This window comes from Anabrus simplex, chromosome 7 (genome assembly GCF_040414725.1).
Source record: "Anabrus simplex isolate iqAnaSimp1 chromosome 7, ASM4041472v1, whole genome shotgun sequence".
In the NCBI taxonomy this organism is placed as follows: Eukaryota; Metazoa; Arthropoda; class Insecta; order Orthoptera; family Tettigoniidae; genus Anabrus; species Anabrus simplex.
The window spans coordinates 339,821,844-339,846,577 of record NC_090271.1 but is presented as its reverse complement, the minus strand read 5'-3'; the positions used below and the strand labels follow the sequence as shown (position 1 = coordinate 339,846,577).

General features: G+C 40.3%; 1 protein-coding gene across 1 annotated transcript in view; it reads left to right on the top strand.

The window, feature by feature from the left end:
• The window catches only part of Patronin (calmodulin-regulated spectrin-associated protein patronin), a 760,252-nt gene that overhangs the window by 158,577 nt on the left and 576,941 nt on the right, over positions 1-24,734 (top strand). The window contains exons 2-3 of the mRNA XM_067151814.2: positions 18,357-18,452; positions 21,769-21,984. Coding sequence (XP_067007915.2) covers positions 18,357-18,452; positions 21,769-21,984 — 312 coding nt within the window. The remainder of the gene's footprint in view (positions 1-18,356; positions 18,453-21,768; positions 21,985-24,734) is intronic.

Below are 24,734 nucleotides of genomic sequence, written 5' to 3'. Positions count from 1 at the left end.
GCAAATTAATTGTCCACTTGATTGTTTAAATTTCAAGAAGATTTACATCATCTGGAAAAGTATTGCATTCAAAATGGGTTGAAACTTAATCATGAGAATTGTAAAATATCGTTTTTTAAAAACAAGAAGAAAATATCATTTCAGTACAAATTTAGTAATAACAACATTCTAACTCCTGTTTCACAAGTTAATGGCATTGGTGTTTTATTCAGTTATAACCTATTGTTTAATGAACATATTGAAAATATTTGTAAGACAGCATTTCAATAATTGGGTTGCATTACTAGATATTCTCGAGAATTTTCAAACTTGGCTACCTATCGATTGCTGTATGTGTCTATGGTACACTCTATACTAGAATACTGTACACCTGTTTGGAACCCTTCTCATCAGACCTCTGTCCATAGATTAGATTCAGTACAACATAAATTTCTTCGTTTATATTCATTTAGAGCAGAATTCTCATATGATAATGTTGATTATACATCCTTACAACAGTCCTTAAATATGCATAGCCTGTCACAACGCCGTGAATTATTGGATACACTCTTCATTTTTAAATTGCTTTATTCCTTGGTGAATTGTCCACAACTCCTTGCAAAAATTAACGTACATGTACCAGACAGATGCACAAGGTTCAAGAATACATTGTCTACAAATTGGCGTAGAACTAACTACGCATTCAATGGGCCAATTGAACGAATGTCAAGATCTCTAAACAAACTGGATATTGATATATTTAACTGCTCATTGTCAAAATTGAGAAATCACTTACATAATCTCCAAATTTGACTATTACTTTCCTATGATTACTTGTAATATAACCTGTGTATATATCTGTACATATTTTTCTACTTATACTCCATTGAACTTTCTTTGTAGTGTGTTTTGTTTTGTTTTGTTTATTATTCTCTACTGTTATGTAAAATGGTATTGCCGTTAATAAAGTATTAACCTCCCTCTTGTTGGGCGATTTTAACGCCCACCATCCCATATGGGGCTCTGAGACGCCTTGCCCCCGGGGTAGAGAGCTGGAATGATTAGCATCAGCGCTGGATTTATGTATTTTGAACACAGGGGAACCAACTCACTTTAGTGTACGTTACGGCACATATTCTCGCATAGACGTTGGCCTGTGCAGCCGAACGTTGGTTCCGCTGTTTCGGTGGAATACACATGATGATCTCTGTGACAGTGACCATTTTCCCATCATCCTTACTTTGTTGAAATAAAAATCCGTCGAGGCTCCACCTCGATGGATTCTTAAACATGCTGATTGGCCAAATTACACATCACTAGCTGTCTTGAACGACGATACCAGGTGGACCGTCAGCGAGGAATTAACTTACATCACCCATTCTTGTTACTGCTGGGGAGTCTATTCCCTCCTTCTCAGGGACTCCTCGCCGAAAACTCGTTCCTTGGTGGAACGCCGAAATTGCAGCAGCTATCAAAGAATGCCGTCGGGCGCATAAACTTTATCGTAGGCAGCCTACTGTGGCCAATTGGGTGACATTTAAACAACTCTGCGCTAAGGCGCGAATTCTTATTCGCCAAAGTAAGAAAGCTTCGTGGGAGAGATATGTGTCGTCTCTGATGTCAGATACTTCATCACCTGAAGTGTGGACTAAACTTCGACGCATTTTGGATATCCAAGGATCATCTTCTGTTCCGGGAATTTCCATTGCAGGCAGTGTCGTCACTGAACCACTCTCGATTGCTAACCATCTAGCTAGCCATTTCGCGGATGTATCTGGTTCTGGGATACCATTGTGATTTCCTGGTGCTGAAGCGGGAGGCAGAACGTAATCACCTTAGTTTTGCCACTCAAGCTTCAGAGGACTACAACGTGCCCTTTACGGAGTGGGAGCTTCGCAGCGCCTTAGCGTATTGCAAGGACCCGTCTCCTGGACCGGACAATATCCATAACCAGATGTTGAAACACCTTAGTGAGGATAGTCTATTATATCTCCTTCGTGTGTTCAACCGAATCTGGATACAGGGTGATTTTCCGTCTCAGTGGCGAGAGAGCATATTTATTCCAGTCCTCAAGCCTGACAAAGATCTTTAGTATGCAGGAAGTTACAGAGCGATTTGTCTTACAAACTGCCTTTGTAAGCTATTTGAGAGGATGGTAAATCGCAGACTTGTGTGGTGTTTGAGAAACAAGGGCTCTTTTCCGAGTACCAGTGTGGTTTTCGAGCCGCTCGCTCGACCACTGACCACTTGGTACGCCTGGAGAGCTCTATCCAGGATGCGTTTCTCTGCAAACAGCATTTGGTAGCTGTTTTCTTTGACTTAGAAAAGGCCTATGACACCACCTGGCGATATGGTATCCTTTCAGTCCTGCATGAATGGATATTCCGAGGTAACTTGCCAGTATTTATTGCAAATTTCTTGTCCCTCCGTCTATTCCGTGTCCGAGTAGGGGGGACATATTCGCAATACTATGTTCACAAAAATGGAGTCCCACAGGGATCGGTTCTTAGTGTCACTCTGTTCGCGATTGCCATAAACTGTATTGTTGCTGCTGCTGGTTCAGGAGTCATACCGTCGCTATATGTGAACGATTTTGCGCTGCACTATAGGCTCCGTGCGAGTGGCGAACATTTTAAGTTAATGCGTTTCACCGTGTACATATCTGCTGTCGTCTCAGCGTGTGCTGCCATGGCCGACTAAATAATAACAATGGGATTTCAGTGTGTTTTATTCAACAACCATTGGCCACATTATTCCAAACTTGCAGAAAGTGGTCATGTAATAAATTTACAAGAAAAACTGTTTGCAGGAAATAGCAACAGAGCAACTGCAAATATGATCAGAAAGAAACATTGGTTCACTAAACACTCTACCATTTCACGATAGAGGCAACGTACTAATTTATGTATTAGTAGCGGTGATAACGAGATTAGTGTCCATATACAGTACGCATTCAACAATGCTGTCTTCAGAAAATTACCTTTGGTGTATTTCTAATACGATATTATGTTAGCGTAGGTTAATGCTGCTAGGGAGGCGATTAATTTTAAATTTAAATTTTAATTAATTTAAAATATAACCATGTTTTCTAAGGAGGGCCTTGGTAACAATCGTTATTTCATGAAGGCAAATAATTGTTTCCATGAAATGTAAGCATATTTCAGCTGCTGTTTATGCATTTTGCTCAGAACATGTCACCTCGTGCACTGATCGACCGTGTGAATGGTCTCGACCTCGCATCTGAAACGTAGGGAAAGAGAACTACAACAGGGGAAAGAGAGTAGAGGAACATTTTCTGATAAAAAGCTTCAGGCTTGATGTTGGACCTATTGAAATTCCTGATATTGAAACCGCATGTACACTATCACAATTATGCATGAGAAGAAAACTTCAGAATCATTTAAAGTTGCCAGTAAGTGATTATTTATATTGTGTGCCTGTATTTATAACATGATCAAGTCCACGTCTGTAATATAACGGTTGGCGCTACTAGCTGCCTTCCTCGGGGGCACGAGCTTGAATCCTGACACTGCTAGAAACATAAGATTGGCATGAAGGTTGGTATGTGCTTAAAATGGTGCATGCAGCTCATTTCCATTAGGGATGTCCTTAAAAAGAAATCCACCACCCCGGGACAAGAACATGAATTTACTGATATAAAATACAATATTTATGTGAGCTATTGATATTGCATAATGGACGCCCATTTGTGTAATTATATTTGTCTACTGTCTTTCCTAATCCATTTCGTTAGGTAGTAATGGAATACTATAAAATTTCTTTGGTCTGTAGTATAGTATGGTATATTACTATTATTATTATTATTATTATTATTATTATTATTATTATTATTATTATTATTATTATTATTATTATTATTATATTGGCTATAATTAAGACTAGCAATACAATACAATCTGTATGTATTATGACGTGTGTGCTCTAGAAAGGATGGCCTACTGCACTTGCTTTGCAAATATAACATTGCTATAATAATTTGTTTCTAATTGTTAACCTATTTGTAAAATGGTTAAAATACATGTTGTAAAGAGTTATTTTGTATTAATTAAAAAGTATAAATCTCGAATTACTGCTTGTGATTTACTGCTATGATCCACCGTCTTTTCAAATGCATTTCATGATGTCACGAAGAAAACCTATGTATCGCAGTATCTATTAATGCAGACAACAAGCACATAGTTCTGCCTGAACGTTATGGCATTAAAAAATAATCATCTGAAGAGAGCACTGTAAAGTGATTATTCTCCTCCTTAATTTATTTATTGGGTTCCGCTTTCGTGTTATCCCCAGCCACTGGTAGTCTTACCGAGTAAAGCCAAGATAAGAAATTAGCTGAAAAACATACGTAGGTATCATATACTGTGTCAAAAACACCAAAACAAAACTTGGGATAGAGAATGTGCAGTGACACAAGGTTCTACTCTTCACGTCGGTGTGATCCATCCTGGCGACTATCTATATTACAAACATGACTGGATCAACACATAGGGAATGTGGTCTTAGAATCTAATAATGCCTTTAGACAAAATCATAGAAAAGGATTCAGCGATAGAGGGTCATTGTAAAATGATTGAATATATGCATGTAAACATCACACATTTTCCAGCTTCTTATGGTCAACTACTGATGAAGGTGCCCCTAAGTAGTTCTTGTATTTTCCACCCAGAGTACCACAATGCTATACACAGAGCCTATAGCTCGCTTAATATGGCAGTTGCAGAGAGAAAATTACAGCAAGCTATTAGGAGAATGGAGCAGTGGACCTTTGAACATAGCTTTCGGTTTTCCACCACAAAGACCTGTGTTGTCCACTTTTGTCGCCAACATTCTCTTCACCCTCCTCCTGAACTTTATTTAGGAAATGTAGCTATTCCTGTAGTTGACACTTACCGATTTCTTGGGCTTCTTTTCGATAGCAAATTATCATGGGAGCCACATGTGCGGCAGTTAAAAGTGCAATGCACTAAGAAGCTGAATATCATGAAGTTTCTTAGCAGCGCTAATTGGAGGGCTGACCGCACGGTGCTCCTACGATTCTATGGGGTACATATTTTATCACGGCTAGACTACGGCAGTGCAGCATATGGCTCAGCAGGACCAAGCGTCCCTGCGAAGCTGAACAGCATCCACCACAGCGGGGTTAGATTGGCGATGGGAGCTTTTCGTACAAGCCCCATTGCTAGCCTGCTTGCTGAATCTGGTGTTCTGTCTTTACACCTGAGACGCCAGCAAATGCTTCTATCGTATGCTGCAAATTTGCGACAGATATCACTTCATCCAAGTTATCCTTCCGTATTCAGCAATGGAAATAGTCGGCTGTACACTGCTTGTCCTCGAGCAACGCGGCCGGTTGGAATACGCTTGGATAGCAGTCCCGGTTACTTGCCTTGTCAGATAACCAAGTGGGATACCTCCATGGGTAGTGCGACGACCTGAAATACTCCTGGATCTGCACACTGGTCTGAAGGAAAACACGGACCCTTCGATTTATCGGAGGCTCTTCCTGTCCGTTGTTGGCCGGTATCCAGGTTCAGTCGTCGTTTACACGGATGGCTCGAGAACAGACACGAATGTGGGCTGTGCATTCATTGTCGACAGTGATAGTTTTCTTTTTGCTCTCCCGGAAACCTGTAGTGTGTACACAGCAGATCTCTATGCTATCTGTAAAGCTCTGCAATATGCACTGTACAATGAGCGCCAACACTTTCTTCTGTGTACTGATTCCTTGAGCTTGCTACGGTCTATTGATACATGTTTCCCTCGGCACCCTCTGGTGCAGCGGGTCCAGGACCTGCTGGCTGGGTGTTCGGACGCCGGCACCAGAGTTAAGTTTTTGTGGCTCCCAAGCCACATGGTGTAGAGGGAAACGAGTTAGCAGATAAGGCTGCCAAGGAGGCAGTTACACTGCCCTCATTGCCTTTCAAGGTTCCAGCAAGTGATATTCGCACTCAGGTGAGACGTCTGTTTATGTCCTATTGGGAGATGGAGTGGCAGGCCATTCCACTTCCAAATAAGCTGAGAGAGATAAAAGGAACAACGAAGGATGGAAGTCTTTCCTTCGGGCTTCGCAGAAGGAACAAGTGGTATTATATTGTCTTTGGATCGGCCACGGTATCCTGACTCACTCCCATCTATTGAAAGGAAAACCCCCTCCTGTGTGTACTTGCGGCGATCATCTTACAATGGTACACCTCTTACGGAGTGTGTGGACCTGGTCGATCTGCGCCGTAGTCTTAACCTCCCGAGTACAATCTCCCTTATCCTGCGAGATGACGAGCAGTCAGCAGACCTCGTCTTCCGCTTTATGAGGGATAGTGGTCTTTTTTATCGTGTGTAATGATGTCCTTTGTCCTAGTGTATTTGTGTTAATTGCGCTTTTATCCCATTGACCTCGTTTTAGTTTGTGTTGCGTATTTTTATGTGTTATTTTAACATCTAACGTAAATTATATATATCTGTACTTCCAGGCAGTGCCTTATTCCTTTGTTACTTGTATTTCCTCTTATTTTATTAGATAATAAGCCATTGCGAATTAGATCCACTCATTGTTTTAATCTCATATTCATTTTTCTTCATCACCATTTTTAAAAAACTATAGTCGGTGGATAAATTTTAAAATTTTAACTATCATCTATCATGTTGTCCATCTCAATCCATTAGGGGCTGATGACCTTCGATGTTAGGCCCCTTAAAACAACAAGCATAATCATCATCATAAGTAGAAACATATCCGTCCGTGCCTTCCCCTGGATGGAGCAGTAGAATACATCCACAGTATCCTCTGCCTGTCAAAAGAGCTGACACTCGTTGAAATGTGGAATTTGCTTTGACCACCGTGGCTTCTCTAGTTTTTCTTGGGATGTCCAACTGATAATGATTGAACAGTTCTATCACATGTTAATTATTTAACTTATTAGCAGATTAATAAAATTCCTTGGAACATTTTAGATATTAAGTTAGAGGTATGAAAGGTTCATAGCGAAGTGAAGCATGAAAATATCATGTTAGTATAGACGCTTCATTTTTGTAAACATTGGATCCAGTGTGTAATTGCCTTGTGCATATTTACAGTAAGTTTAATGACAGTAATAAAAAATAAAATAGCTACTTGTTTAACATCGCACTAACACATCGAAGGATTTTGGCGACGGAAGGTTGGGAAGGTACAGTCCCAGCATTTGCTTGGGAGATCACAGAACATGTTCTTCAGCACTTCTGGCAGTAGTATAGAACCCACCATCACCTCAATATAAGTTCACAGCAAAATAAAATTTAAATCGAATTGCAGATCTTTACAACTTACAGCTAACATAAGCCAGTAGGCTCATCTCTGACCCTCGTGCACTTATTCACACAATCTGGCATGGAATCGGCGAGTTCTAAACACACTTCTGTAGAACCATCCATTCACTCCTGGGTGACATGGAACTTCAATTCAGCCAGGTTCTAATGGTTTCAGCTTCATCAGTCTTGTAAGCCAGGGCAGAGTTTTGGCATCTTGGTCCGCAAACCATCTTTTAGTGATTTTTGTGATGTGTGAAAAATAACATTTTTACTAAGGAGATTAGTGAAGGATAGTAGCATTTTACAATACTGCACACTGTTTTTGGTCCCATTAACTATTCTCTGTACTTCAGGTCCTTCAGACGCAATGCAGCTCTATATCGTAAAGGCTTCTCCATTCCGTTGGCAGCCCCATATGATAATCGCCTTTCCACTGAGTTGGATGGCAGGAGCCATGCATGCAGACAGGAATTTCTCTGTCTTTATGCATAAAACTTATTTGTCTTTAGAAATAAAACAAGATTTGTCTGAGAAAAGACTACGTCTTCATGCTTCTTTCGACCAATGACGATGCTGCCGACAAAACTCCTAGCGTGCTTTCCTTCATGCCTTTTTCACAAAGCCATGACAAAACTGTGTTAAAACTAATATTAGCATTATGTGTAGGCCTATTTATTAAATTAGTAGCTGATGTGCCCCTGCTTCACTATGGAATTCAAGATTGTACACAGAATTATAGGTTAGTTAGTGTACACGTAAGATTTTTACAAATTGCATAGCTCTTAATGTTACCCTAGAAACATGACGGGGAAGTCACCAAACGTCTGTTATTAAAGTAAAGACTGGGTTAAGGAATTTTCATTGTAAGGGGTAAGTCCTCTTGCCTACCATCAGTCACAATCAAGTTGGGGAATTTTCATTGTAATGGCAGACTCTCACTCTCCACCTGCCTTGTTACATCCTCAGAAAGACTGCCTGAGTGGTTTTCCCAAATGAAATCAACATAGGTCATGATGATGGCGCCAGTAGGTATGTCGCGATGGTATCATATGAAATACTCGATCAAATGAAAAACCACAAATTTTCTCACTGTTAACGAACAGTAGTACGCTGCCGATCTAACAGTTCAAAGTTCCAGAGCTGGAATGACCAGCCCGCAGACAACCATGAGCCGTGAACACTTTTATTTTTTGCGGGGAGAGGGGGCGAAGAGTGGAATTTCCCAGGGCAAAACCTATGCCCTTTTACTAATCTGTTTCCTAGGAGTGCCCCATGAGTTGTGAAATCCCAATTCACTACACTGGCGAGGGAAAATCTGATTTGGCAAATTTTACCTCCATGCCAGAGAAGAAACCCCCTCTTGGCTGCTAATTTGGAATAAAATGAATATAAATTTAATAAAAGTGAAGAGGAAAAAGCTTTTCTTCACAAACGGCTCATTTCAGGGTTGAATTTTGAGTTATTTAGTAAACTGTGGTGCTATAATTTGGAATAGGCCAAAATTGTAATTCTAGACCAGGTCATAAGTGAGCTCTGCCATTATTCCGTTAATTGTGCACACTGATCAATGCAATCAGCGCATCAGAGTAGGGATCTTTTAGCTGGAATACTATGATGAACCAGCGTGTTACGTAGCAGCAGTATTAGAAAATGTATGAACCAGAGGAATGATATGCAGTGCTAGCTATTTTCCGCCAGTATTCAAGCAGGCTGTTATACTCGGTACGCAGCAGTAATCCCATCTATCCGAGATGAGTGGCAAAATTGATCAACAGTAACATTACACTGACTACTGTTTGTTGTAACGTGTTGTCTCTTTGCCGTTCTGAGTGGGTCAGACGGTTGAGGCGCTGCCCTTCTGATCCCAACCTGACTCAGCCTGGTGGTATTTGAAGGGGCTCAAATACGTCAGCTTCGTGTCCATAGATTTACTGGCATGTAAAAGTACTTCTGCTGGACTAAATTCAGACACCTTGTTGTCTCAAATTGTAAAAGCAGTTAGTGGGATGTTAAGCCAATGACATTAGTTTTACTTTGTCTCTCTACTGCCATTCATCTTCCGCTAGATGGGAGTAGAGCAGCCTGCCTGAATATTGGATAGGAGGAGTTGGGGAGTTAGATTTTTTTTTTTTTTTTTTTTTTTTTTGTCATTCCTCTGGTTCTGATAACTACTGGTCCATAAAGCATTGGCTCACCATAGTATTCCATCTAGTCAATCCCTGCTCTGAGACACTGATACGAATGACAAGTGTGCACACTTATTTAAAAATGGAAGAGCAGCGTTCACTGCTGTCGGTAACTGGGTCATTCCAGCTCTGGAATTTCGCGCTGTTAGAGTGCCAGTGTAGTACTGTTCGTGAAAAGTGAGAAACTGTGCTGTTTTTCTTCTGATTGAACATTTCACACGATAGCATGCTTCCACTCAGCTAAATATTGTATTGTGACAAGAACACGGACATCATTGTAATGACCAATGTCGAGTTCAGTTTAATATTTGTCGGTGCCTGTTCGATGAATGGATTTTAATGAAACTTGGTACTTCAGTTTAGAATAAGTCAAGTAGAATGAAGTCAAATAAATAATGTTTAATTATTCCACCTATTCAATACATAAAAAAGAGATCTTAATAAAGAATTAAATCTGCAAATAAAACTATAGGGACATGTTCTGCCCTTTAATTAAGGGCATCTTCAGCCTAATCTCAATCTGAAAGTTAATTAATCAGGTACCTGATTGTAATTAAAATACATATGAATATGAAGATGATGTTGGAAATGTGTTTCAAATGGTGAGCGAAATGGTTGACATTAGTTTTGGTATTCTTAAAATGAAACCTTAATAAAGTCTAATATACAAATAGTCGTAAATTTATGAATGTCCTTGTTTAAAAATTGGTAACGAATTGTATACTGGTAGTTTTTTAAGAACATAAATTTTGTAAAGAGACATTTCCGTTGTTCACTTCGAGTGACGTTTGAAATAAATAGTTACGTTGAAACAAGTAAAGTGGGGCCTTTTGATGGTTGAGGGTGTTAAGAGAAAATTTATCGGGTTTAAACAGTTCAAGCGTCAGCATAAAAATGGTTAGACTGATGAAACTCTTATATGAAGAGATGAAACTGCAGTCTTCTAGAAGCATGAATGAAGAGGAGTGCTTGATGATAAGTAGCTGTGTTAAATATGAAGTCTCTTTATAAATGTTGAAATTGGTTGACGTAAAGAAGAGTTGCAGAGAAAAACGTTGTGTGTAATTTCATTTATTTTCAATATGGACCAAAATATGAGAATTATAACATGTAAAGTAGAATCTTACTTCTAAGCTGTTTAAAAAATGTCACCACACACATCAAGACTTATGATAGAGAAAGAAGATCCATTTTAGTTTTGGACATATTTTCAAATTAGATAGAAAAGGATGGTTCATGTTTGTGGGTTACTGTAGTCACGTCCTAGTTCGTGAACCATGGGCAATGGCTGAGTGGCCTAGTAAGTGGTCCTGAGAGTTGGGATACCAGTTGCTATGGAATGGGAGTGGGTATCTCGGACATATTCTGAGTCGTGGCCCTCATTGTGCTCAGGCGGCTAGGACTATACAATTCACCGGTGGTCCATAACCCGTTAGAGGAGAGATCCTCACTTGGACTATGTGCAAGTAGGGCAGCATCCTGCTTCATGAATTTACCGAGCTCAGAACACTTTAAGCAAGCCTCGGACCTATGGGAGTAATGGAGTCCCACTCCCATTTGACAGCCGAGGGACTCCGTGGAAACAACTTGGCGAACTAAATGGAATTCGATGGGGAGCTATCAATATTAATGGGGCTTATGGAAGAAAGAAGGTAGAACTGGCTGAGTCAGCAAAGAGGATGCATCTGGATGTGCTAGGAGTAAGTGATATTCGGGTAAGGGGAGATAAGGAGGAAGAGATAGGAGATTATAAAGTATACTTGACGGGTGTTAGAAAGGGAAGGGCAGAGTCTGGGGTAGGGCACTTTATCAGGAATTCCATTGCACACAACATAGTTTTGGTTAGGCAAGTAAATGAGCGAATGATGTGGGTAGATTTGTCAGTGGGAGGAATTAGGACAAGAATTGTGTCCGTGTATTCACCATGTGAGGGTGCAGATGAGGAGGAAGTTGACAAGTTTTATGAAGTATTGAGTGACATCGTGGTCAGGGTCAACAGCAAGGATAGAATAGTGCTAATGGGCAATTTCAATGCTAGAGTTGGGAATAGAACTGAAGGATACGAAAGGGTGATTGGTAAATGTGGGGAAGATATGGAAGCTAATGGGAATGGGAAGCGTTTACTGGACTTCTGTGCTAGTATGGGTTTAGCACTTACCAATACATTCTTCAAGCATAAGGCTATTCACCGCCACACAAGGGAGGCTAGGGGTACCAGATCCATAATAGACTATATCTTAACAGACTTTGAATTCAGGAAATCTTTTAGAAATGTACGAGTTTTTTGGGGATTTTTCGATGATGCAGACCACTATCTGATCTGTACTGAACTAAGTATCTCTAGGCCAAGGGTAGAGAAAGTGAAATCTGTCTGCAAACGAATAAGGGTAGAAAATCTCCAGGACGAGGAAATTAGAAGTACATGGATATGATTAGTGAGACGTTTCGAACAGTAGACAGTAAGCAGGTTCAGGATATAGAAAGTGAATGGGTGGCATACAGGGATGCTGTAATAGAAACAGCAAGGGAATGCCTAGGAACAACTGTATGTAAAGATGGGAAAAGGCAAACATCTTGGTGGAATGATGAAGTGAGAGCAGCCTGTAAACGTAAAAAGAAGGCTTATCAGAAATGGCTGCAAACAAGGGCTGAGGCAGACAGGGATTGGTTCGTAGATGAAAGAAACAGAGCGAAACAAATAGTTGTTGAATCCAAAAAGAAGTCATGGGAAGATTTTGGTAATAACCTGGAAAGGCTAGGTCAAGCAGCAGGGAAACCTTTCTGGACAGTAATAAAGAATCTTAGGAAGGGAGGGAAAAAGGAAATGAACAGTGTTTTGAGTAATTCAGGTGAACTCATAATAGATCCCAGGGAATCACTGGAGAGGTGGAGGGAATATTTTGAACATCTTCTCAATGTAAAAGAAAATCATCATGGTGGTGTTGCAAACAGCCAAGCTCATGGGGAGGAGGAAAATGATGTTGGTGAAATTATGCTTAAGGAAGTGGAAAGGATAGTAAATAAACTCCATTGTCGTAAGGCAACAGGAATAGATGAAATTAGACCTGAAATGGTGATAGTGGGAAGGCAGGGATGAAATGGCTTCATAGGGTAGTAAAATTAGCGTGGAGTGTTGGTAAGGTACCTTCAGATTGGACAAAAGCAGTAATTGCACCTATCTATAAGCAAGGGAACAGGAAGGATTGCAATAACTATCGAGGTATCTCATTGATTAGTATACCAGGCAAAGTATTCACTGGCATGTTGGAAAGGAGGGTGCGATCAGTCGTTGAGAGGAAGTTTGATGAAAACCAGTGTGGTTTCAGACCACAGAGAGGCTGTCAGGATCAGATTTTCAGTATGCGCCAGGTAATTGAAAAATACTACGAGAGGAATGGGCAGTTGTGTTTATGTTTCGTTGATCTAGAGAAAGCATATGACAGGGTACCGAGGGAAAAGATGTTCGCCATACTGGGGGACTATGGAATTAAAGGTAGATTATTAAAATCAATCAAAGGCATTTATGTTGACAATTGGGCTTCAGTGAGAATTGATGGTAGAATGACTTCTTGGTTCAGGGTACTTACAGGAGTTAGACAAAGCTGTAATCTTTCACCTTTGGTGTTTGTAGTTTACATGGATCATATACTGAAAGGTATAAAATGGCAGGGAGGGATTCAGTTAGGTGGAAATGTAATAAGCAGTTTGGCCTATGCTGACGACTTGGTCTTAATGGTAGACTGTGCCGAAAGCCTGCAGTCTAACATCTTGGAACTTGAGAATAGGTGCAATGAGTATGGTATAAAAATTAGCCTCTCGAAGACTAAATTGATGTCAGTAGGTAGGAAATTCAACAGAATTGAATGCCAGATTGGTGATACAAAGCTAGAACAGGTCGATAATTTCAAGTATTTAGGTTGTGTGTTTTCCCAGAATGGTAATATAGTAAGAGAGGTTGAATCAAGGTGTAGTAAAGCTAATGCAGTGAGCTCGCAGTTGCGATCAGCAGTATTCTGTAAGAAGGAAGTCAGCTCCCAGACGAAACTATCTTTACATCGGTCTGTTTTCAGATCAACTTTGCTTTTCGGGAGTGAAAGCTGGGTGGACTCAGGATATCTTATTCATAAGTTAGAAGTAACAGACATGAAAGTAGCAAGAATGATTGCTGGTACAAACAGGTGGGAGCAATGGCAGGAGGGAACTCGGAATGAGGAGATAAAGGCTAATTTAGGAATGAACTCTATGGTTGAAGCTGTACGCATAAACCGGCTTCAGTGGTGGGGCCATGTGAGGCGAATGGAGGAGGATAGGTTACCTAGGAGAATATTGGACTCTGTTATGGAGGGTAAGAGAAGTAGAGGGAGACCAAGACGACGATGTTTAGACTTTGTTTCTAATGATTTAAAGATAAGAGGTATAGAACTAAATGAGGCCACAACACTAGTTGCAAATCGAGGATTGTGGCGACTTTTAGTAAATTCTCAGAGGCTTGCAGACTGAACGCTGAAAGGAATAACAGTCTATAATGATTATGTATGTATGTAAGATAGAAAAGGTCTGACAAAAAAAATGTAATGTTTTATACCACCATTAACTTAAGTTACCCACAGTTATTGTTAGTTCACATTTTTTAAATTATTATCCAGGCGTGTTAGTCTTAAGAGATCATTAATATTTGTATATATTGTTTAAAAAGGTCCCAAACCTTGACCTAAAGGTTGTCTACAGGCTGAAGATGCCCAAAATAATGGGTGAAACATGTACTTGACCTGATAAGTTTACATAAATTCGTGTAGTTTTAAACCACATTAAACGTGGAAAGTATTGAATAGGTGGTTTTTATTAAATTATCCTTGAAATTCTATGCCTAATATCTGTGGTTGTCATTTGAAAACCCAAGACGAAGAACTGATAACTAGCCATGAAGAATGTAAAGAAAGTTGCTATGGAGATCTTTCTGGCTTTGTACATCTGTCAGTATTTTTTAAATATTAACCTGATACGTGACTTTCTTTTATAGAGGGGTAAAAAAGGCCCTGTAAAAAGCTATAGAGAGCAAGGAAGCGAGTATGCCCACTTATGTGAGGGGTGTCGCTACAGCTGGTCTTATATATACTGAAAGGTAACACAATAGAACTAGAATGGTTTAGTACTCATCCGAACACACAAATGCCTGCCGGTGCATTATCTTACTGAAAAATAACCTTTTTACCTTGGAGATTTGAGATTAACAAAATGACAAGCAGGTTACTTCCAATGATTTTCTTTCCTTTATTCCTTGTAATAAATGAAATCAATCCACATGGCACAACTTATCTATTTCTTGTCATGATGTGGTCTCAGAAACTACACCCTGTGAACACCTGTACACAAGATTCATTGACCTAAATTTGACACATCATAGGTCAGGAAAATGTTCTCTTTAAAGGCTGCTGGATTTTAGCTGAGTGATCAAAGAGACATTTGGTTTACTCTGAAAAACTCCATATTGAAAGCACTATTGCATGGATACTTTGCGTTATGGCTACTGATGGAGGTATAGTGACAAAAGCTGATATTCAATCTTGTAGGACTGTTCCTAAACTTATTGCAAGGTCCTATATCTAATATCTTTATCTGTTTGTATTATTATGGGGGACCACAAAGACAGGCACAAATATCTGTAGCACCACACTTCTACCAATTTTCTCTATTGCTTTTCATTTCTATATCATTCTGTCTTTCTGTTAATCTGTTCATTTTTATGTAGAAAGCAACGTGCCTCTATCAATGAAACATTGTTCAGGCTGAGCTCAATTTTACTACTTCTCCATTTGTTTCACTCTGATTGAGCTTCTCCTGTCTCCGCTTCTCTTTAAAGCCAGTGTCCAACAGAAGTTGCGTGTACAGTACTGTGAAGTTGGTTGGGTTGGTATTGTTACAAAGAGGCAAGTCCATCATCTTGTTTTTCACTTCTTATGTAACAGTATAGACTACTATTGATGGTAACTGGTTATTGCTGTTCTGTGGGACAAAGCAATGAGGTTACAAACCTCGGTAAGTCATTGTGTAAGGATGTAGGGTTTTTGAAACAAATAATCTCCTTATAGTTTGGAACCTTTGTAAAACTCAAGGCTGCAGGGCTATGATCATGATACTCGTAGCTTGCTTTTTCACTCCGTAAGCATGTTTTTCTTTAGAGTGTGTCCGCAGAACATTTTAGGTTAGTTCTTGTTGTAATATTGTTGTCGATTTTGATCATTTTAAAATTCAAGCAAGCTTGTAGACAATGCGACCTCGAGTTTAACGTGGAATCAAAACCCCAGGGATGTGACTTTTCATTTAAAAATCCCACATGCATTGGCTGGGATTCAGACTACAGTCACCCAAGTGAGAAGCCAGTGTCTGCGCCACTTGGCGAATATAGCATCTTGTTTTAATTCAGTTGTCTGCTTTACGTAATTCCTGAGTTGAGTAATAGAAAGGAACAAACACAGTGACAGGCCAACATTGGCTGGGATTCAGACTAGTGAGAAGCCAGTGTCTGCGCCACTCGGCGAATACACCATCTTTTAAAATTGAGATGTGTGTTTTACCTAATTCCTGGGTTGACTAATAGATATCTTATCGTTGATCTCAGTTCAATACAAAAACATTAATGAAGTTCATATCTTTAAACTGACTAATAGAAACGAACAAAATAGTAAGAAGACAGTGACAGGCCAACATTGGAGGATGGTGCAATAGAAAAGAATAAACGAGAAAACACAAAAAAAAACAAGGACAATCTTCTCATCTTTGAATAGATGCGCTCTCTCTTCATTAGTCGCCCTGTACGTGTCATATGAGGCGACTGAAAGGGGGCTAGGTTCTCTTAACCTGGGAGCGTGTGTTGGTGACCACTGGGCCCTTAGCTGAGTCGTGGCATTGTTTCCACTTACTTGTGCCAGGCTCCTATCCTATCTGACTTCCCTCGCTCACCTCTTCGTATGTTCCGACCTCGGCGGTATTAGGTTTGGGAATGGCAGGGAGGCATGCCCTTCGTGGCCCTCGTCTTTCTTTGGCCAGTACATTCATTTTTCAAACTGTCTGACCCTTTCAATTTTCCCCTCTGATTTGTGTTTGTCAGAGATGGCTGCCCAGTTGTACTTCCTGTTTAAACCACCACCACCACCACCACCACCACCACCACCACCACCACTCTCTTCATTAATTCTATTTCTTAGTCCCCAACAAGCCGTCTTGACAGATTTTCATTCTTCATGTGGGAAGTGTATGGTATTAGAAGAGAGCTGGATAAGGACAGCAAAAGGAAAGTGAGGAAAAACATAAAGGTGAATGCAGTTGGTAAAAGACTAGGAGTAAAGTACAAATACAAACCTAACAGGTCAATATAAGTAATGCAAAGGAATAAACAAGTAAAAAGTCATGTGGAAAAGTAGTAACATAAATAGGAACATACAATATGATAAACACTGTTGGAAGACAGAGCAGTAGAAAAACAAGTAAGCAAGGTCAAACATAAACACACAAGAGGAAGAGGAGAATCTCCATATACTCCACTATACTGCCGTCTTCAGATAGATTACTTCCCCCCTCATTAGTCCAAATTCTACATGTATTTCTTGTCAGCTCCTGAAAACTTTTCTCCAGTATATAGTGAACAGTTTTGTTCTTTTTGTAGTCTTCTGTTCAGCAGACTGTTCTCTCTCTTTCTCTGTCTCTCTCTCTTTTTTCTTTACAAGTTGCTTTACAATACCAATATAAATGGTCCGTTATTGGACATTATAAATTTTCCAGCTAACTCATTCCTGGTTGCCAGCGTTTCGCCCCCGTTTGCTAGGCTGGGCTCATCAGTTGGTTCCTAGCACACCTATCAAGACGCATTTATATTGGTATTATAAATTTACTCACTCGTAACAAATATTACAGATTCCCTATGGGAATCAACATCTGTATCATCTGATGGCCAAGCAGGCATCGATTTTTAGTAGTGAGACAGTCTCTCATGGTGCATTGGCACTGCCGGTAGCTACAATTAGCCTACACAGTGGCCTGCACGGTATGCACTAGCCATGCCTCTTGGTAGGTGTGCTAGGTACTAACTGAGGAGCCCAGCCTAGCACACGGGGGAAAAACACTGGCAACCAGGAATGAGTTAGCTGGAAAATTTATAATGTCCAATAACATACCATTTATATTGGTATTGTAAATTTACTAATTCAGAACAAATATTACAGATTCCCTATGGGAATCAACATCTGTACCAAGTTGCTTTATGTCGCACTGGCGCAGATAGGTCTTATGGCGACAATGGGGCAGGAAAGGGCTAGGAGTGGGAAGGAAGCAGCCATGGCCTTAATTAAGGTACAGCCCCAGCATTGCCTGGTGTGAAAACGGGGAAACCACGGGAAACCATCTTCAGGACTTCGAACCCACTATCTCCCGAATACTGGATACTGATAATACCAGTGTAAATGGTCCGTTATTGGACATTATAAATTTTCCAGCTAACTTATTCTTCTGGCAACCAAGAATGAGTTAGCTGGAAAATTTATAATGTCCAATAACGGACCATTTGCATTGGTATTATAAATTTACTCATTCGGGACAAATATTTCAGATTCCCTATGGGAATCAACATCTATATCATACTGCAAACTGGCCGGACTTAAGTGACTGCAGCTATCGAGCTTGGTGAGACTGTTCTCTTGACTGTGTAGGCATATCCTCTTCTACCAGATTCACTTCCATGGAATCATTATTTAGTAATGACTTTTGTTTTTCTAATGCAGCTGCTAGAATGTGTATTTATAAATTATCTTCAGTTTAAAATGCAGTTTGACAGTTTGCAAATTATTACATGATAAAACACTTTTTTTATGCTTTTTTCTTCTTTTTTTTCAGGCTAAACAACGGGCTTCAGTCAAATGGCTTTTATCAAAAGCTTACAACAACAGAGTTCCAGAAAACTTGAAGGAACCTTTTTACCGGGATCATGAGGTACTGTTAATGACTGCAATTATTGCTCTGCTCTATTTTTTAAGGTTATGTATGGTTCTTTTTTTGAGATTATTAATATACAGCTAGCTGTACACCCTCTCCTTGTTATTTTATATTTTATTTTCTTCTTCCTATTTATTCAGGCACTTTATTCCCAATGATTGTGGCTGAGTTTTCATGATATTGGTTGTGATTACTATTGTGTGAGTGGGTGACATTAACTGTATTAAATGAGTCATTCTCCAAAAAAGGACAGATTTGTGTACCAGTTGGTTTTCTGGTGTAAAATATGTTTATGTGAATTGTACATTATTATTGTAAGTTAGTTTGATATGAGATGTGTTTGATCACATGGTTTCAGTTAAATTTTAGAGCACGGTATGTCATATCCCCACACCTGATTTGGCATTTTGATGATTTCATAATTTGATAGATTTTAGTTTTAGGGTCATTTTGGCGTTGAAATAAGATTAAGGAGACTTCACGAACATTTGTATTATTTTGTAAATAAGGCTTTTTGCACTGAATATGCCTGTCCCCAAGTGAATACTCACCTCTGTGAAAAGTTAAAAACCTTCAATAATACCCCCACTTATAGCACTGTGGGCTTCCTACTCACCTGTTGGCAGCTAGGCCTATCTTGTCAGGTGCTTTAAGCCAAGTTGTGCATGTGCTTTTCTAGATATTGTTTTCGGTATATGAAAGTGCTAGTGAAGATTTGGTAATTGGACTTTGTCACCTCCGAAGCATGCTAATGAAGGAAAAGTTTTGTGACTAATTCAATTATACTACAAATTATAATCATAAGTAATACATTGTATAAAGTAAGATTTCCTAATCTCAAATGTTTTCAGTTAGTTCAACAAAGAGAAAGATCTCACCTCCGTTACTGTTATTCTTGAGTGCTATTCACGGAGGTGAGAACAAGTAATGGAGTTTGCGATGCAGTAGTCTGCTTTATAATATTGTATTATCTGGATTTCTCCTGAGTGCACACAGTCTAATTGGTCATCTAAATAATAAAATTGGAAAGTATCTTTTCCACTACACAGCCTGCACTACACTTATGGAGGCGCCGGTGTGCGCCAACTGCTCAAGGGGCCACCCGGCCTCCCATCGCAGTTCCCTGTATACCGGGCCATGGCGTGGGCAGAGAGGAAGGAGGCCCAGCGTCATGACCCACCCCCTTCCAGGAGGCACCAGAGGACTACGAAGGCGCTTAAGCCCTGAAAGTAGGCGCGGGTGTGGACGAGAGGAAAACCACCGAAGATCCGGCTGCCACGCGAGGACTTGCTGATCGTTATCAACGGGGACGAGGACACTGTTGACCGGACCCAGCGGATCCCCCATGGGAAGGTGGTGGCCAACCGAACAAACCGTCTTGCAGAGTATCGTGGAGCAGCTCGGGACGAGCAGCCTTACTGAGGGGACAGTGTAATGGTTATAGCGTCCGCCATGCCAACTTGCTACGGGCCGAGCTCATCACCCATCGCCCCACCCCCCTTGCGTTTGACCGCGCCAGTCGCGAGCAACACTTAAGCGCTGGGCCGGCCCTTCTCTCTTCTATGCGTGGTCGCGCCGCATGGGACGATGGAAATTACCTGTTGGAGCTGAGGACTCGTTCCTGTTTCCCTGATGTCGTGTGTTAGTCCCTTGAGGCCGGCTGCTGGAGAAGAACCTTGGGTGTTCTGGAGAAGCGCAAAGGGAACACTGGGTGCAGACTGCGAACGGGGTTCGATGGATTGAGTGAACGGCGGATACTATCCCGACCTGCGAGACTGACGTGTAGGCTGTGGACCGCGACAGCGCTAACGAGTGTGGCTGAGTGGCTGAGTGAGTGTTGTGTAAATAATCGATGACTGTGGTGTGTATCATTGTAGATGGAACATGAGAAACTAAGAGAGAGCGCGAACTGTGTAAGTGTACTTCTGTAACTTGTAAGCTCGGCAATCGTGTGTGTGCGTATGTAAATGTGTAATTGTAGTGCTTAGTTAATAAATCTCAGAAATAGGACGCTACCAGGTTCTGTACTCATAGAAAATTCTTTAGCCTGTGTTTCTAAGTCTAAACTTACTTCATTCTTGAACCAGTGCCTCAGAAGGAGAGGCCAGACCGTGCATCCAACTGATTTCAGTGAGCTTCAATGTACCTGTTGGGAGACACTCAGCAGTAATTCATGTGTAAGGGTTTAGGTCATTATGCTTTCGTTAAAGAAAAAGAGGTCATATGTCATAACGCAGGATCTGCTTCGGACCAAGTGGAGATGATAGAACACTAAAAGGTGAACAAATTTTACTTGAACACGTCGGGTCCGTAACCTAATAATTTTTGAAAAATTGATATTTCCCGATTGCAATGAAACTCCTACATACCTGGAGAGTTGCAAAACATCCAACCGGGCCGGTGGCTGAGTGGACACTGTACTTGTCTGCAAACTTTGACGGCGTGAGTTTGAATCACATCGCAGCTATATATTTTGTACAAAATAAATTATTATTTCAGGGAATGTGAAGATAAAATTTCAAACAAAAATATTACGCAAATTGCAGTACACTCTTTTTTTCTACCTGAAATTATTATAAGTCTAAATGTTCTCAGTTACTGCTGCATCTCTCTCTATCTCTCTCCCCTCGAGTGAATAGGAAATGGCCAGGAATATAATTACTTGTCAGTTCGTTACGAGTCATCGAGCACGCTATCAAAGACTTGTAAAATAGGGATAGGCCTCGGGCATGTTCTCCTTCAGTGCGAGTTGTACTTTTCCTAGTCGTGAAGGAGATTGATAATTCTGTGTGATATTTTTGGTCTTAGGCATTCCAGAAAAATGACTGTAAAACATAACAAGTGAGAGCATTTCACTCAGACAGTATTGCCCCTTAGAATTTTGATGTGGATCGAGGATATTTTGTAGGACTTTACTTTCTTTCATTTGGATTCTCTCTGTCTCGCCATAGTGAGCGAGGGCCAAACGGAGATACTACATGGTATGGTGGCAGTATTTTGTCTGGACTGACACTAGGTCAGCATCTGTGTGGTGTTTCTTATCTGTCTGTGTGTCCTTTGTACCATTTCCATTCTGCACTTTTCTTTTTACTTAATTTTGGTTTTGTGTGCTATGCTTATGGTTTTAACTCTTATTATAATTTCATTTTATACTAAATTATTCTTGTAATTTTCTCATTTCCTTTCCATTATTTGTTGTAGTATTTAACAACTCCATTAGAAATTTGGTAAATTAACTGAGTATATAAATTTATCCTCTAATATCTTGTTTATATTTCACTTTACCTATGGATTGTTTGTATTTGATGTGCAGGATCAGGAGCACCTCAAGCCCCAGATTGTGCATTCTCTGGCCAATGCAGAACTTTATTGCTTGGGTCTGGGTAACATATACTCAGATCCTAACTACCACAATCTTAATCACTGGGGAATCATCCAAGCCTTGGCGAGGAAAGGAGTGTATGTGTCGGAACCACCTGATGCGCAGCTTACTGAAACGGTCCTTATTCAGACCACTCCTCTTAAGCTGGTTAGTATTGATTTGTAATTGTACATGCTTTTCAAATTAATAATGCCTGCCTCCATTGGTGAAAATATGTGATTCTTGCAGGAAAAGATCTGGTCATATTGAAAATGTCAACAGTTTTGTAGTAACCTAGACATTTTTTTAATGTGATTGACTCTTCTGTGAATTCACTGGATATTTCTATACATTTTGCCAGAAATTAAATGTCTCAATTGAGATAATACAGATATAGCAAAACTTTAACACAGACAAGAGATAGGAGATTATAAAGTGTACTTGACGGGTGTTAGAAAGGGAAGGGCAGAGTCTGGGGTAGGGCTCTTTATCAGGAATACCATTGCACGCAACATAGTTTCTGTTAGGCACGTAAATGACCGAATGATGTGGGTAGATTTGTCAGTGGGAGGAATTAGGACAAGAATTGTGTCCGTGTATTCACCATGTGAGGGTGCAGATGAGGAGGAAGTTGACAAGTTTTATGAAGCATTGAGTGACATCGTGGTCAGGGTGAACAGCAAGGATAGAATAGTGCTAATGGGCGATTTCAATGCGAGAGTTGGGAAAAGAACTGAAGGATACGAAAGGGTGATTGGTAAATGTGGGGAAGATATGGAAGCTAATGGGAATGGGAAGCGTTTACTGGACTTCTGTGCTATTATGGGTTTAGCTGTTACGAATACATTCTTCAAGCATAAGGCTATTCACCGCTACACATGGGAGGCTAGGGGTACCAGATCCATAATAGACTATATCTTAACAGACTTCGAATTCAGGAAATCTTTTAGGAATGTACGAGTTTTTTGGGGATTTTTTGATGATGCAGACCACTATCTGATCTGTAGTGAACTAAGTATCTCTAGGCCTAGGGTAGAGAAAGTGAAATCTGTCTGCAAACGAATAAGGGTAGAAAATGTCCAGGACGAGGAAATTAGAAGTACATGGATATGATTAGTGAGACGTTTCGAACAGTAGACAGTAAGCAGGTTCAGGATATAGAAAGTGAATGGGTGGCATACAGGGATGCTGTAATAGAAACAGCAAGGGAATGCCTAGGAACAACTGTGTGTAAAGATGGGAAAAGGCAAACATCTTGGTGAAATGATGAAGTGAGAGCAGCCTGTAAACGTAAAAAGAAGGCTTATAAGAAATGGCTCCAAACAAGGGCCCAGGCAGACAGGGATTGGTACGTAGATGAAAGAAACAGAGCGAAACAAATAGTTGTTGAATCCAAAAAGAAGTCATGGGAAGATTTTGGTAATAACCTGGAAAGGCTAGGTCAAGCAGCAGGGAAACCTTTCTGGACAGTAATAAAGAATCTTAGGAAGGGAGGGAAAAAGGAAATGAACAGTGTTTTGAGTATTTCAGGTGAACTCATAATTGATCCCAGGGAATCACTGGAGAGGTGGAGGGAATATTTTGAACATCTTCTCAATGTAAAAGAAAATCATCATGGTGGTGATCCAAACAGCCAAGCTCATGGGGAGGAGGAAAACGATGTTGGTGAAATTATGCTTGAGGAAGTGGAAAGGATAGTAAATAAACTCCATTGTCATAAGGCAGCAGGAATAGATGAAATTAGACCTGAAATGGTGAAGTACAGTGGGAAGGCAGGGATGAAATGGCTTCATAGAGTAGTAAAATTAGCGTGGAGTGTTGGTAAGGTACCTTCAGATTGGACAAAAGCAGTAATTGCACCTATCTATAAGCAAGGAAACAGGAAAGATTGCAACAACTATCGAGGTATCTCATTGATTAGTATACCAGGCAAAGTATTCACTGGCATCCTGGAAGGGAGGGTGCGATCAGTCGTTGAGAGGAAGTTGGATGAAAACCAGTGTGGTTTCAGACCACAGAGAGGCTGTCAGGATCAGATTTTCAGTATGCGCCAGGTAATTGAAAAATACTACAAGAGGAATGGGCATTTGTGTTTATGTTTCGTTGATCTAGAGAAAGCATATGACAGGGTACCGAGGGAAAAGATGTTCGCCATACTGGGGGACTATGGAATTAAAGGTAGATTATTAAAATCAATCAAAGGCATTTGTGTTGACAATTGGGCTTCAGTGAGAATTGAATGTAGAATGACTTCTTGGTTCAGGGTACTTACAGGAGTTAGACAAGGCTGTAATCTTTCACCTTTGCTGTTTGTAGTTTACATGGATCATCTGCTGAAAGGTATAAAATGGCAGGGTGGGATTCAGTTAGGTGGAAATGTAGTAAGCAGTTAGGCCTATGCTGACGACTTGGTCTTAATGGCAGATTGTGCCGAAAGTCTGCAGTCTAATATCTTGGAACTTGAAAATAGGTGCAATGAGTATGGTATGAAAATTAGCCTCTCGAAGACTAAATTGATGTCAGTAGGTAAGAAATTCAACAGAATCGAATGTCAGATTGGTGATACAAAGCTAGAACAGGTCAATAATTTCAAGTATTTAGGTTGTGTGTTCTCCCAGGATGGTAATATAGTAAGAGAGATTGAATCAAGGTGTAGTAAAGCTAATGCAGTGAGCTCGCAGTTGCGATCAACAGTATTCTGTAAGAAGGAAGTCAGCTCCCATACGAAACTATCTTTACATCTTTCTGTTTTCAGACCAACTTTGCTTTACGGGAGCGAAAGCTGGGTGGACTCAGGATATCTTATTCATAAGTTAGAAGTAACAGACATGAAAGTAGCAAGACTGATTGCTGGTACAAACAGGTGGGAACAATGGCAGGAGGGAATGAGGAGATAAAGGCTAATTTAGGAATGAACT